This window comes from Rhipicephalus microplus, chromosome 8 (assembly GCF_043290135.1).
Source record: "Rhipicephalus microplus isolate Deutch F79 chromosome 8, USDA_Rmic, whole genome shotgun sequence".
In the NCBI taxonomy this organism is placed as follows: domain Eukaryota; kingdom Metazoa; phylum Arthropoda; class Arachnida; order Ixodida; family Ixodidae; genus Rhipicephalus; species Rhipicephalus microplus.
This window is the reverse complement of record NC_134707.1, coordinates 72,366,753-72,382,212: the sequence shown is the minus strand read 5'-3', so window position 1 is coordinate 72,382,212 and position 15,460 is coordinate 72,366,753. Positions and strand designations below refer to the sequence as shown.

At 46.2% G+C, this 15,460-nt stretch overlaps 1 protein-coding gene across 3 annotated transcripts in view; it reads left to right on the top strand.

The window, feature by feature from the left end:
* Window positions 1-15,460, top strand: part of LOC142769155 (uncharacterized) — a 45,332-nt gene that overhangs the window by 20,524 nt on the left and 9,348 nt on the right. For 2 of the 3 annotated variants that reach the window (XM_075872110.1, XM_075872109.1), the window contains exons 3-4: window positions 8,378-8,467; window positions 14,075-14,131. In XM_075872110.1, the coding sequence (XP_075728225.1) occupies window positions 8,378-8,467; window positions 14,075-14,131 (147 nt within the window). Of the gene's footprint in view, window positions 1-7,868; window positions 8,037-8,377; window positions 8,468-14,074; window positions 14,132-15,460 lie in introns of those variants that run through there. The other variant, XM_075872111.1, reaches the window with a different exon arrangement.

The window sequence follows — 15,460 nt, the reverse complement described above, 5'->3', positions numbered from 1 at the left end:
GGATGGATGGATGGATGAATGGATGGATGGATGGATGGATGGATGGATGGATGGATGGATGAATGGATGGATGGATGGATGGATGGATGGATGGATGGATGGATGGATGGATGGATGGACGGACGTACGGACGGGCAGGCGGGCGGGTGGTCGGGCGGGCGGATGGATGGATGGATGGATGGATGGATGGATGAATGGATGGATGAATGAATGGATAGATGGATGGATGGATGGATGGATGGATGGATGGATGGATGGATGGATGGATGGATGGATGGATGGATGGATGGATGGGTCCTAACCTGCTTGAAGGACGCAGACAAATGCTTCGCATTTAAAATAACATGCAAGAGTGTGGTTAGCTTGGCCAGTCGGTATGGATTCATGATAGCTAGAAAGCGTGCTGAAAAAAATGACAGCATATCCACAGAGTGAATGATGGAGAGTGGGGCGAAGCATTCATCCGTCCATGCGTCCGTCTGTGTGACCGTCCATGCGTCTGTTCGTGCGCCCGTCCCTGCGTTTGTTCATGCATCCGCCCTTGCGTCTGTTCATGCGTCCATCCATGCACCTGTCTGTGTGTCCGTACGTCCATCTATTCAACACTCCAAGTCCCACCATCTCGCATCTTTTCATAATATATTCCTCATATAGAAGCACCGTCATTCAGTGGACATTCCAAGGACTAAACGAGAGGTGGCACACAGACACTTTCTTACGGCTTGCGCTTCGGGTCTACTTCCCACCTTCAACCACCTTGAGTTCATGGTATTGTCGCGATCCCACCGCTGATCACCAGTTGTTGTGATCCCGGGGTGCTGTGGTAGCGTGGTGTAGCTTCGGATTGAGGAAACGACCGCTTACAAGATGGGGATACGAAAAACAAACAAGGTTTATGGCACTATTTACAAATATTTACAGCATGAGGTTAAGAGTTCACAAACCACGAGCGTGGTGGTTAAACCTTTGCTTGGTTCAGAGCGTTCACAAACTACGAACGTGGTGGTTGAACCTTTACTTGGTCCAGAGCGATGTCCTGCACTCTGCGGCGCCGTTATAAGCCCTGTCGGGCTCCTCCTTCTTCAGTGGAACACCAATCACACACACACACAACAGGTGAGGGGTACGAGCATGCACGGCGCACGTGAACATCCAATTTCGAGTCAAGATCACTGCACTTAAAGGTGGCGCCAGAGAGGCTCTTGCTCGTCGTGTATGTCGCTGGTCGAAGGGTCCCAAGCTTCGGACAGCAGACATCAAGCGGTCCGCCAATCTGTCCGCTCAATTAGCAGGGCACTTTGTGGCGGCGGTCGCCGTTTCTTCAAAGGAATACGCTGTCTTTGTTGTCCCCTCTGGAACGGCTTACCGCTTTGTGGCGACATGACGTCTCATCCACCGGCTAGCAGGGACAATACCTGGCGTGCATAGGCATTCGGCGAGACGGCTACTTGTTTGAGGATTAAAAGAGCGCCGCTCCCCCGTCAGCTCTCGACGCTGGTTCCAAGAAAACCTGGGTTCCAGGCGTGGGAACGCGGCCCGGCTACGCTTTTCAGCGACAGCATGGCGCCTACCGATGGCGGTCATAACAGCTTCCCCCTCGCCAGATGAGTCACGGAGGGCAGCGGTCAACACTGCTGCTCGCAGGGACGACAAAAGGGTCAGTAGTTGAATGCCAAGAACTGGCCTTCGCTTGTGGCATGGTCCGGGTGATCGCCGAATCTTCGACAGCATCTCTGATACTCGACCACATGTACAAGCAAGCACTCGGCCCCCTTCGAACAACCAAGCCAAAAGAGGGATGGCAAACCAATTTTCTTTACTAGCTTTAACAAAAAGCTCACACTCAAAACTCTCAGGATTCACTTGTGCTGAGAAATCAAACGTGCTATCTTAAACCTTCTCATAATAAGATGCACGACAAAAAAAAACTAAAATATCAATTTTGATACATAAAGAGCACCCCAGAATGGCTTAGAAAGAGCGGCTGAGCGCGTCAGCGTTTCCATTCAATTTGCCCTTTTTTTACCTAATGTCAAAATGATATTTTCTTTTTTCCCTTTAAGAATCAAGCTCCGCCTCACAAGGCGACTGTTCTTCGAGGTCATGGTTTGAAGCCAAGGGGACAATGGTCTGTATCTACTTTAAATTTAGCACCTCCGAGACAACGCTGCAACTGATCTATGGCCTACACAAGGCAAGCGCATTTATTTCCTGAAGCGCAGTACGTTATCTCACGAGAGCCCAAATTCTGGCTCAAGTAAAGCACAGCTTTGCTTGTTACCACTGTCGTCCTGACATAGAACGGCACCTAGGCCTCGATCTCTCGCATAACACCGAACCGTTAATTCTCGGTAGTCAACAGAAGCTTTCAAAACCGGATGACGATCGGTGTTGCCTCTTCACTTAAGAAGGCTGCCTCCTCCTTTTAATCGCCGACTACTTTCATCGGTTCTGTCCCGCTGAGAGCATCAGTCAGGAACTCGGATTCAGTGAGCGCTACTTTTGTCCGAACGTCCGTCTTTGTTTACGGCCGCCCATAATTGTCTACCACTGAGACATGAAGCTCACCAGCCTCCCGAAAGCTTAACCGAAACTGTGACCTAACGGTCTACCTCAATGGTTCGGGAAAGCCCGATGATCTGTTCATGGTCACTCGATCAATCATTCATTAAAGAAAACACCAACAAAACTGGGGAGATTACACTGCTTTCTAGAAGGTTCATTTGGTCAAAGTTACTGCTTATGCGAACACTTCTGAGTAGAAAAAAAACCACTGGGCTCTCCTGAGCGTTTCAATTACTCTCATTTTTACAGCGTTGCAAATTACATGGCACTATTAACCAAACCATAATCCCTCACAGTTACGTTGTAACACTCTGTGTACAACACAAAAATAATCCTAGGTGCGATACTCATTAAAATCACCTCACCATAATGCACAGGTTTTATGCTGAAATTGTGCCCAAAGGACCTTCAATTCTTAATGCGCGCAACGACAACTCCACTGTGTTACGCCAAACTTAATCATTTTACGAAATGATTCGGTTTATGCTAACATCTTCCTCAAATGCCCCATGGCAGTGAAGGCATACAATGTCACCCTAAACCTTTGAGAAAACTAGAAAAATGACACATTTTCTCTGTTTTTACCTTACGCAAATTTTCGCATTCGTGGTTAAACTAATTCGATGCTGACTTTCAGCCTTTGGCTCGGCGGTTTTCCTTCTGAAAGTTTTCCACCGCATCACGTAACTTACCCAATTTAAACTAGTTGAAATCTGCATCTCCAATGCAATACTGAGTAGTCATGATTAATCCGCCTGTGCAAAAGTTACTCATATTGACCGCCCCCTTTTCTCATGGTTCCTTTAACCGTACACGATGGGGTCGCGGTCCCGGCGGTTTTCGAGCACGTCTGAGGCTACAAAATGTACAAACTCTAAGCAGTGCACTGCCGTCATACCTCATTTTCCACTTCTTCCTGTTCCCCTCAGGAATGTGAAAAGGACGCCAGAAACAGGGTGGAGACAGGGGACATTGTCTCTTTGTGCTCGCCCCGACGCGGTTTTTAGCCACTCAGTGCTTTCGACTTTGATCCTTCAGGCAAGGCCGCTTTCCCGAAGTTGTCGAACGCAACCGCGCTTTTCGTTGGGGTAACGCACCTCGTTTCCCCCCTCTACACCTGGCTTGCCGCTTGTACCTCTCGGAACGCCACCATGGACGTTTCCTGGAACGGATTAACGGCCTAGCCTCTCGTCTTTCTTGCGACTGAGTGGTGCCTGACCTAGGCTTGCGCAGTGACGAACGCTTCTGCTTCTTCCTTTTTCTGCGATGTTTGCAAACCAGCTCGGTATTATCGCTGCACTGCTGAAGCGTGGCGCTCTTGCTCTCATCAGCCACTGCGCTAACCATGCCTAAATTTGACAATGTCGAAAGGTCCCCCTGAGGCACGAAGAAGGTTTCCAGCCTCTTACTGGGCCCATTAGGGCTGCTGGCACCCTCTTCATCCACGCAAGGAGCGTCTTTCGACATCGTCCCCACCTCCAGACCGGCCACGGCCTCGTTCTCTACATCATTTACATGAATGCATTCGAGAATATGCGGGCCCTTCTCTGGCGCGATCTGTTCCTGTCGCGCTTTATGAGGCGCCTCAACTTCTGGCGCTTTGCGACGCGCCTCGCTTTCAGACTTCGGCCTGAGTCTTTCTTCCTTTTTGCTAACAGAGTTTACAAATCTCCTGATTAGCTCTGCTTTAATAACATCATAGTTGTTCGCGTGCTGCTCACTGAGTCGCGCAACAACATCCGCTGCCTCGCAGGGCAGAACCGTGAGTAGCCTGTGAGACCACGTGTCTCGCTCACACTTCAGTAGACTACACTTTCGTTCAAAGAGTCTAAGATACAGGCCCATATCCCATGATACCTCATATGGCTGCATGTACCTAGACATCTCGAACTCTGCCTCCTTTTCGAGAAGTACTCCTCGCTGGGGTCCCATTCTCATACGCAACTCATAGTCTTGTTTGAAAAACTTTCTCTTGAGGCCTTCTCTTTCGTGTTCACTCTTTCCTTCCATCTGAGCTGCTCTTAGTTTTCTTTCGATGATGAGGTCCCATTCTTCACTTAGTTCCTCATCATCAGCCCCCAAATCATTAATCGCTTGAATGATTATGGGTTTTCGTGCCAAACCCTTTGTATCGATCCCCAATTCCTCACACAACAGCAACAAGTCTGACTTCTGCAGCTCCCGTAAATCCATGATCGTACTGAGTGCTCGCTACTTCCAAAAATAACTTCCCGAAACGGCGAAACTGAGTCTTTCGGCAAAGTTAACTACCAGTTCTAAAATTTAACCCTCTTTTAGAACCTGGTTCACTCAAAGGAAAAGCCAAGCACTCACCCATACGTGATCCATGTCTCGAGCCAACTGCTTCTCTTGGGCCGACTGTTGTTGTCACTTGTAGCTTCGAATCCGACCGCTGCCAACCAGTTGTTGCGGCTCGGGGTGCTGATTCGTATCCCACCTCTGCCAACCAGTTGTCGCGATCCCACCGCTGATCACCAGTTGTTGTGATCCCGGGGTGCTGTGGTAGCGTGGTGTAGCTTCGGATTGAGGAAACGACCGCTTATAAGATGGGGATACGAAAAACAAACAAGGTTTATGGCACTATTTACAAATATTTACAGCATGAGGTTAAGAGTTCACAAACCACGAGCGTGGTGGTTAAACCTTTGCTTGGTTCAGAGCGTTCACAAACTACGAACGTGGTGGTTGAACCTTTACTTGGTCCAGAGCGATGTCCTGCACTCTGCGGCGCCGTTATAAGCCCTGTCGGGCTCCTCCTTCTTCAGTGGAACACCAATCACACACACACACAACAGGTGAGGGGTACGAGCATGCACGGCGCACGTGAACATCCAATTTCGAGTCAAGATCACTGCACTTAAAGGTGGCGCCAGAGAGGCTCTTGCTCGTCGTGTATGTCGCTGGTCGAAGGGTCCCAAGCTTCGGACAGCAGACATCAAGCGGTCCGCCAATCTGTCCGCTCAATTAGCAGGGCACTTTGTGGCGGCGGTCGCCGTTTCTTCAAAGGAATACGCTGTCTTTGTTGTCCCCTCTGGAACGGCTTACCGCTTTGTGGCGACATGACGTCTCATCCGCCGGCTAGCAGGGACAATACCTGGCGTGCATAGGCATTCGGCGAGACGGCTACTTGTTTGAGGATTAAAAGAGCGCCGCTCCCCCGTCAGCTCTCGACGCTGGTTCCAAGAAAACCTGGGTTCCAGGCGTGGGAACGCGGCCCGGCTACGCTTTTCAGCGACAGCATGGCGCCTACCGATGGCGGTCATAACAGTATATACTAATTCACTGTATTCAAGGCACTGCGGCCCAATGCTCGCTAAACCTTTCTAAAACCAAGAAGGTTACGCCCAGCTAGTATAACGTGGCAATATTTTCCTGTCAGATAGTGCTCAATGTACATGCCAGTGGCTGCTAATGTGAAATGAGAGACAGGAGGATTCAGCTTTTAATTTCTTACGGCTTGCGCTTCGTATCTGCTCCCCCCTTTAACCACCTCGAATTCATTCATGGTATATACTGGTTCATTGTATTCATGGCTCTGCAGCTCAACGCTCGCTAAACCTTTCTAAAACTAAGGAGGTTACACCCAGCGAGTATAATGTAGCAACCCTTTCTTGTCCGATAGTGCTCAATGTACATGCCAATGGCTGCTAATGGGGATCGCAGCGTGCGCGTTGACTAGAAGCCGAATGCTCTTGTCTCTCATTTCCCATTAGCAGCCATTGGCATGTACATTGAGCACTATGTTTTATTGTTAAACAACGCACAGAAGAAATCTCTCACCGGCACCACCTTGGAGGTCAAATGTTATACCTATTTCGGGTATGTGCCACTGGTGGTTACGTACTACGAGGGATGCTCAAGCCACGCCATAAGGAGCTTCGCCCCTAAAAACTAGGGCACATCGAAAGAAAAATGATGGGAACAAGCACGTAATGCCTTTTTCTGGTTTCATTTTATTTTTTCGAGCTACTTGATACTATGCAATGAATAATTTTATGGTGCAATCGGTAGCTTGAATCAAAAACAAAAAGGATGTTCGTGGGTGTTAAGTGATACAATTGCTGTGAATGTTTTACAGAGAACGAAGGTCAGTGCGCAGATATCTTGCCAGGATTATTCTGACGATGATATTTATTCACTCGTTTTCATGAGCTGCCGTAGCTATTATTCTGAGGCGCATCGCTGTCGATGATGACGTAACTGGCATTACAAAGTGCAAAACAGAATGACTTTCGATGCTGGCAAAAAGGCGCAATTGGCGGGTGACAAAGAAGCAGCCAGCGAAAAAAAAAAAACGATGCCACCTCTGAGGAGAGAATTTCCATGAGTGGGTCAACAAATAGATCGTTTGGTGTTACCGTAAATCTCGTAGGACAATACTCGCGCATGTAGATGTTTTTGAAGAGATGTACATTTATACGCGCTTTATTGGCCGTACATGCATGTTGTTTTGAGTTGTGTTTTTTGTCTTTGTTATAGTGCTTTGTGGTATTAGGTCTAGCTTAAATTTGGCAAAAAGTACGTCTGGGCACATTTTCCTGGTGGAGGTTATTTGTTTCCAGTCTTGCAAAATGAATTGTAGAACATATCGGGAATTCAGCTACTGCACAAGCCACTTCTTGCCCGTGAGCGTGATCACCATCTTCATTGTCATCAGCATCATTGTCATCGTCACGATCTATAGTGGGCGATTTGCATGTGCTAAGGCGCGATGGCAGGAAGAGCATGTGTGGCCTGAAATGCACTTCATCGTCATCAGCATCATCGTCATTGTCAGGAGCAGCTACGACGTGACAGAGGACAAGCCTCGCTCATAAGCTGCTTCACACCTGAATTGCATAAGTATGCTCTGCGGCAAAGTGATACAGCTCACGTGTAAAAATGAACACTTATGAATATTCTGTGTACTTTAGTACAATGCAGCTTCCTGGATCTCCTATATTGGCTTCGGTGGCCTTATAAAAGTCACTGCTTTGCCAGAAAGGCGAAGCAACCAACGCGATAGCAACAAATTGAAAGGTCACGCGCAGAATGGCAATCAGATCGAAACATGCCCCACGTTCCTCACGCACAAATGACGCACAAAACGTACTCCCAAGTACGGATGCACGTGAATAAGGGTCTCATTTTTTACTTTGCTGCGTCTGAAGAGAGCGCGCTTTTCGCAAACGGGGACTGCAATGATTGCAGTGACCTTAGTGCACCCGGTGGCTACAGAAGAATTGTTCCAAATTGGAGGCCAGCCACGGCGTACGTTCTTTTCCTCCTCGACGCCGCGAGATAAGGTCGCATGAGGAAGCGTCGCTCCCTTTCTCTAAGCCAGGCATAGTACGCGTAGGAGATTAGAGCGGGCGCCGCCCGCGCGATGTGGCGACGTGCGCTCATTGCGCCATCTTGCTGTTAATACTGAAAACTATCCCCCCCCCCCCCCGAGATGCTCGTGAGAAGGGGTAAGTGGTAGATAAGAAGCTTGCCGTTTGAACGGTGAAGGATGTGCTCTGAAGTAGCACAGAAGTTAGCGCCTCACATTCACAACGCTCAGGTCCCTCGTTCGGTTCCGCGCGCCGGAGTGTTTTTTTTCTGGATTTTTTTCTTTCTTGCGTTGTCATATATATATATATATATATATATATATATATATATATATATATATATATATATATATATATACGGTGCAGCATGACATCGGCGCCGACGCCAGTAGCATAATTCAACTGAAGTGTCCATATAAATGCTATCACAATAATATATTTGACATGCCTTTGATAAGGGCTTGCGCCTCTACTCGCAGGAAGGGGACCGAGACAAGCACCTGGAGGGTTTGTTAACCTGGCATACGATCCAAGTGGACCAACACGTCGATCACCGTCACCTGGCCGAAGTACGTATTGCTCTGCAATCGGACCTCAGATTTTAAAGTTGGTAAACAAGCTGAGTGGAAGCGCGTAGTGTATATTGTTTGCTTGCAGCATGAAAAATGTTGACATGCAAGCACACAGTCGTGATAAAAAAATTTGGTGCAATAAATGTCCCACTTTATTTACTGAGGATCTGTACAGAACTCACAGTTGTTCAGCTGTGTTAGCTTTCAGCAAGGTCATTACCGCGGTCATTGCGTACGCTTATTCTAGTTTAGTGGTTTTCATTTAAAAAGCTAAAGAGCACGTCACTATACGGCGCTAGCAGAGGCTTATTTCACAGAGCCGTGAGCCTACCCTAATGTTGGCATATTCTGTGGCTTTAGTCAGAGATTTTGAACCATCTCATTAATATTACACGTAATTTGACGTTTAAATTACAGCGGGCGAATTGAACCATGTGAAAATATTGCAATAATAGGGCAACTCCAATAGTTAGTATTAAAATACGAGAAGTACACACAGACACAGAAAGCCCTCTCCAACTCCACAATATTTTTTCCCAAGAGCCCTGTTTCTTTAATAAACCATTCATTTTTTTACATTATACCAGCCTGCTGAAACTGACGGTACCTCTTATGGGAACAGTGTTTCGACAGGTCTAGTATTTTTGCCGCGTTTATTCTAAACTTGTCTCGCTCGTACAAATCTGTGGCGTCTTGGATACACGTTTGTTATTTTCCCCGAAGAGCCAAAGACATTGCGAGGCGATGAATTCCTCGACGATCAATATATCGTCCACCTTTAAGCCTTTATTGGTCGCTGTTGCGTAGTGATGAAACGAGCGATGCTAAGCAGATATTTTTTCTCTCACGAAGCTTCATGTGTTTGAGCAGCCTCCTTCTGTGCCGCAGCCTTTTAATTAGGCTTTCCTAGCTTGTCTGCAAAAGCCAGATGTGGTATTCTTCACCGCTGTCTGCCCATACAGCCAATAGAAATTTTTCGACAAAAAAAAATAGCTGGATTGTTCGCAGCAGATCTCCAGCATCTTTTTACACATGTTAGTGTCCTAGAATTATTTACAGTGGCTACTTCCTGCAGACTTCTTTTTAGGTTTTACCTGTTAAGCGTTCGCTTTCCGATTGTCTTACAAATTGCCAACTTCCCAGACCATATCAGTCTATCCCACCGTTTTCCGAACCATGGCTCACTAAATAATATTATTTTTCGTTGGATGCTTAGGAAAGCAAAGATAGTGGCAAAAGGTAACTTATTCATGATGACTCAGATGTCTCACAAGTCTCGCGGTGCCCTCTTAAATGTCAGGGAGTTGTCATGGTAATTAGTAAAGAGAACTTCACCTCTGGGTAGAAATCTCGTAAAGGCGAGGAGAAAACTGGTGACGTGAGGTAGCTTGTCGGTTCAAATTGTACCGCTCTGGAGCTCTCACAAAAGAAAGTCAATACGAGAGACTTCGCTTTGTGATACTTCACCTTACTTTGCTTCACATAAAGCGAGCCTGCGATGTGTACGCCCACCAATTCAAACTCTCAAGAAATTCTGATTCGACGTACAGCATATGCGCATACTTAATATCAGTATATTCAATGTAATAGCTTTGAAGAGGTTGTTTCGCTGAAATTCTGGTATTAGGGTCGGTGTCGTTGTGTTTGGCTGTTAGCGAAAAATAATGACTTTCTGCGTTAGCAAAAGATTGAGAAAGATGCTGAAAAATAAATACTAAAAATTTCCAGGTTCAAGTGAGAATAGAAACGAGGTCGTTTGCTTGGGAAGCACATGTTCAACCAAACAGCCACGTATCTGCTTGCGAATACACTGAATATAAGACACTGATTAGTACTCGACCCGTGCGGTGTTTTTTCTTCTCAGCTAGTTCTTTCTTTTCTACTGCTCGCGCCAAAACCTATGACGTCCATGGCACTAAGAATACTTTCTTTTTCTGGAAATGCGGCGCAAATAACATATATGCTTTACATACACACGCTTCGAGCAAGCAGACTTCACAATACTACATGTAATGTCGCACTAATTTATGCGTGTTACAAGTGTGTATTGCCATCAGGCATAGTAGGAGGGAGGATTATCATAACTACCTCGTTATACTACGACCTCTCAGCCCGTTATACAATACTACGATCTCTCAGCCCGTTCCAGTGCCTCTACCATATGAGATAATTGGTGAAGCATGCTTGTTGCACCATCGCCGTACTTGGCAGCACTCGCATTTTTTTGGCTTCAAACTCATCCTCTGGGATGTGTTCTTCGATGTGAAAATCGACCTTTCACTGCCTGTCATTACATGGAGAAAGACAATGGCTCGTACCTTTGAGCTTGGAAATGCCGAAATCACGTAATTTGAAGATATCTGGCTTTTTGCATGGGCATGGTGTTCTGAGCTCGCCAGGACTCTCGCTTGGTCTCATACAATATTAGTTGCGAGCACGCAGCTGGTTTCTATGGAAGCTAATTGTCGTATCGGTTTTCATCGTTGCTCACCAGTAGCGGCAGAGGAGAGGTCCTTCGATGCATGCGAAGAAACTAAAAATTGTCTGCAGTGAATGTTCCGCACCAAGAAACCATGGAAAGCGGAAGAGACTGACGTAAACACAGGAGCCCCGTTCTAACTTCATTCTCTTCCTATTTTATCAATAAGCATTCATTTTTCTCTAAACTACTGTTTCATCAGCGGGTGTAGCAAAAGCACTGCCAGGTCCGGAAGACTATAAAAACAGCATGAAATGAATTTCATTGTTGATGCCGATGGACGATTCTCGATAGAGCAGCTTCGAAGTTGTCACTGTGCGCTGCGGCAGGGAACACGTCCAGCGTCTTTCAACAGCTCTTTTCTTCCACTAGTCATCGCGTCGCCTCCCTTTCTGTGACGAGCCAACCAAGAATAGAATATAATCACCCAGTTAAGTTTCAAACGTCTTATTGAAGAGCATGAAGCTCATAACAGTCAGCCGGCAGACCTCGTCATGCAAGGATAACCCCGGTCAGTAACTCAGAGCGCCACTCCAGCAAAAGAACCACGTTACTACATAAACCAACCAAAGTTCCATGCAGACACGAGCATACAACCAAGGACGATCAGAAAAGCGAGGCTATAGTCCACAACCGAAAACTCGAGACTAAAACTACCAACTTCCTCCGAGCCGTGCACTATATTGAAGCCCATACTTTTGAGGCCTAAAACATTCTAGATTGAACGCACGCCTCAGAACTAGACTCACCCAGAAGTAGTTGATTGCTTCATGCAGCAAGCTTTACATCTGGTGCTAGACACAGAACATTTTATTACCGAGGATCGAATCGTGCAGTTCAATACATGTGTCCCTCTCCGGAAAAATCGCACAAGAGATGGTGTTCAGAGAATAAATGGTCTAACTGAAGAGCAGTTATTGCAAGGCGTTGCATGTTCAACTCACGAAATAGTCCAGCATAAAATCTCGGCGTTTCTAACTCTACGCTAATATTGTTCAGTGGTACAAACTTGCCAGAATACGTACCTTTCGAATCAGTGTGTTTTCCTGTTCACAAGTACAGATCAAACCTAACACCATGCATGAATGCTTAGCATAGGCTACAGAGCTCACGCTCCTACAACCTCAAAAATAGACTCAATAAAATGCCCAAGACATCCTTTGAAACATGCCGTAAATCATTGTACCTGTACTCCAAACTCATACGCTGCAGTGGGCCCTGGACACACCCTTTTCTGACTATTCAAAGGAAGCAGCACCTACTGCTCATATTTGTAAGCGAGTAAACAATTCGCACAAGCTAGCAGCCACCTTTACGCTTAAAAAATAATGTCGAGTGGCACCACTACTTTTACCGTAACTGGAAATATGCGCAGTGGGTTCTTTCCCCCCACCAATGCTGTTCTTACTTCCTCTCAGGCGCAAAGATATCAGATTACATTTGTGATACGTCACGTTGTAACTTCTACAGACTGCAAGCAGTTCTGCAGCCACAATGAAGAGCACATTTGAACACGTGTCCTCCCCACCTCTACAGCCAAATCAAGCTACAAACCAAATTTGCGGACATCGTCTATACGCAGTAGCTCCTAGTTCACGCAGAAGCATGCACTTTCTACAGCTAGCGAACTTCTGTCACCGAAACGCACTGTGGTTCGCCCTGGACGTGCTCCGCACCCCCGAATTCGCTAAATTATGGCGGGCGATCTTGGACGTAAGCTATTACTATGGCGCGAGCACAGAATAGATGCCCTGTTCTTCGAACGCTGTTCTTCGGACGGTATGGTTGCGCACAAGTTCAATGAGTTTTTCTGCTAAGCGTGCGTTACCTGACTGTGTCATGACAAGTTAGTAAGACTTGGCCACAGTTTTGTTTTAAATTTCTTGGCTAGTGCTCGTAGTAGTTTGCGGCAAGCCGATCTGACGGCAGACGCCGCAAAATTTGGTCCGAGAGCGACCGGTTCAAAGAGAACCCTTTCGGCTAACCTCGCCGCCACTGAATTAGGTTCGGCGCACTTTTGGTGGCAGGGATACTCAGTGTGAACGAGCTTTAATGCAAAACCATCCCCCAGTTTACAATCTGTTAACCGTGGAAAGTGTGGGCGCTACAGGCTATCATGACAAAGCGCCGTATGCGTACTTGCGTTTCTACGCGCGAATGTCGCTCTCGTAAACCCTGGCAAGTGCCCCCCCCCCATGTGTGGTAAAATGTGTGTACACTAATTATATAATAAATTATATTGAAGGCGACACTGGGCGCCTTCTCGACCCATTTTGTTTATTTTTCGGAGGGCCTGACTTCTCTTTCAAAGGAGGTGTCCCACTTAGCTTTTCCTATTTAACGTCACTCGTTTATATGGGATTTTTTCACATAGGAACTTTTTTTTATTGTATACGCCACGGAAACACAAGAAAGTGGTTACTTTCTTCAATTATTCAATCGATTATATGATTCAAATAAAGAGCAAATTATTGACTCTATCAATTTGGAGCCTTATTTTTCCTCCTAATAGGACACGTTTTTTTAGGTTTACTACTCTCACTGCAACACTACTCAATGATCTTGGCCTGTAGGCACCACTTCATGAGTGCTCCGAAGCCGGTAAAAAGACTCACATTCGATTGGCCGCATCCAATTTTCAATTTGGCGATTCGGATTTCACATTGCGCGTCACTTCCACAGGAAATAGTTCCAAGAGCGTTTCATCTAATAAAGCCAAGCTGCCTCACCATACCCTGAAACGACGTTGTGGACACGGTCGATAGCGTCTCGTCCTTTTCGAAACGCTGGATCACTTTAGCAATAGATAGAATTTAACCTATCTCAAGAAATATTTACGCCGTTCATCAAAGACGGTCAGGTCAGTAATTCCAGCTTCTTAGCTTGCCTTAAATGGCCTTGGCAAGAAACGGGAATGTGGCCTGCGAAAACGTGCACGATGCTGCACAATCTGAGCTACGAAGTTAGTCACCTTCCCGTCCACTATATGCGGTATATACGCCTATTAAAAATTGAAGTGGCATTCGGTGCCACCAGTAGCCAAGATAGAGGTGTGAAGCACATTTTTTTTGCCTGTTGGTGTAACGTAGCACGTGAGCTAACTCCGTTTTTCTTTTGATGAACAGGATCCCCTCCAACGTCTCCCCCACAACCACCACACCGTCAACAAACACCCTTCGGAAGTAAGTAACGCATGCTTTTTTCTGTGAAGATATTATAAGACCTCAGGTTATTGAAAAATGTAGAAACACACATCTTGTATGGTTCCGTGTTAAATAAATAAATTAAGAAGCCATATATATATATATATATATATATATATATATAAATATATCTGGGAATTCTCAACACTTGCTTCGAGAGTGTTGTAAAAAATAACTTTACGAATATTTCCTAAAGTTGAGCAAGCCATGTCATTGCACCAAGTGATTGGGAATGTTATGGCACTATTTTTTGTGTGTAACCATTTTCCGCTGGAGTTTTTCCAAGAATTAAAGTTCGCGATCTAGAAAAGTGTTTACGCAATATCCTGGAGTTTTGCACAAATTGCTGGAACGCACGAAAAACGAAAAATAAAATAAGAGTGAGTTGTTTACACTAACCATGTGAAGATTAACAAACAGCGTAACTGGTACATATTAAGCACTTGATGCGGCCTTCATGAGTTATGCTAAGCCTTTCCGTAGCATAGTAAAGGTAGACGCGAACCACAGCTTGTCCGAGCTATTAAGAAAAAATGGCAGCATATTCTTAGGTTGAATGATGGAGAGTTGGGCAAAGCAGCTGTACATTCAAATGTTCTTGCTTCCGTCTGTCCATGCATTCGTCTGTGTGACCGTCCATGCGTGCGTCTGTTCGTGCGTCCACACGTCCACCCGTCCGTGCAGCCATCCATGCGTTCGTCCATGCATCTGTCTGTGTGTCCGTTCGTCCATCTAGTCAACACTCCAAGTACCACCATCTCGCTTCTTTTTATCATATATTCCGCATATAGAAGCACCCCCACCCAGCGGACATTCGAAGGACTAAACGAGAGGTGGCACACGCACACTTTCTTACGGTTTGCGCTTCGGGTCTACTTCCCACCTTTAACCACCTCGAGTTCTTGGTATATACTTGTTCACTGTATTCATGGCGCTTCGGCACAACGCTCACTAAACCTTTCTAAAACCAAAGAAGTTACGCCCAGCGAGTATAACGTAGCAACCCTTTCTTGTCAGATAGTGCTCAATGTAGATCCCAATAGCTGCTAATGGTGATTGAGAGAGAGGAGAATTCGGCTTTTAGTAACGCGCACGCTGCGAACTTTTTATTGTTCAACAACGCACAGAAGAAATCTTCCACCAGCACCATCTTGCAGGTCAAAACGTAAGACATGTTACGCACTACTACGAGAACGAACGGGTGCTGCTTTCAGAAGCTTGGCCCCTAAAATGTCCAAATTCTAGCGCCAGAACTGAGATGCAGGGCAGGCTGCGACACACTTCTTAGAAGCGCGGTCCTTTCATTGC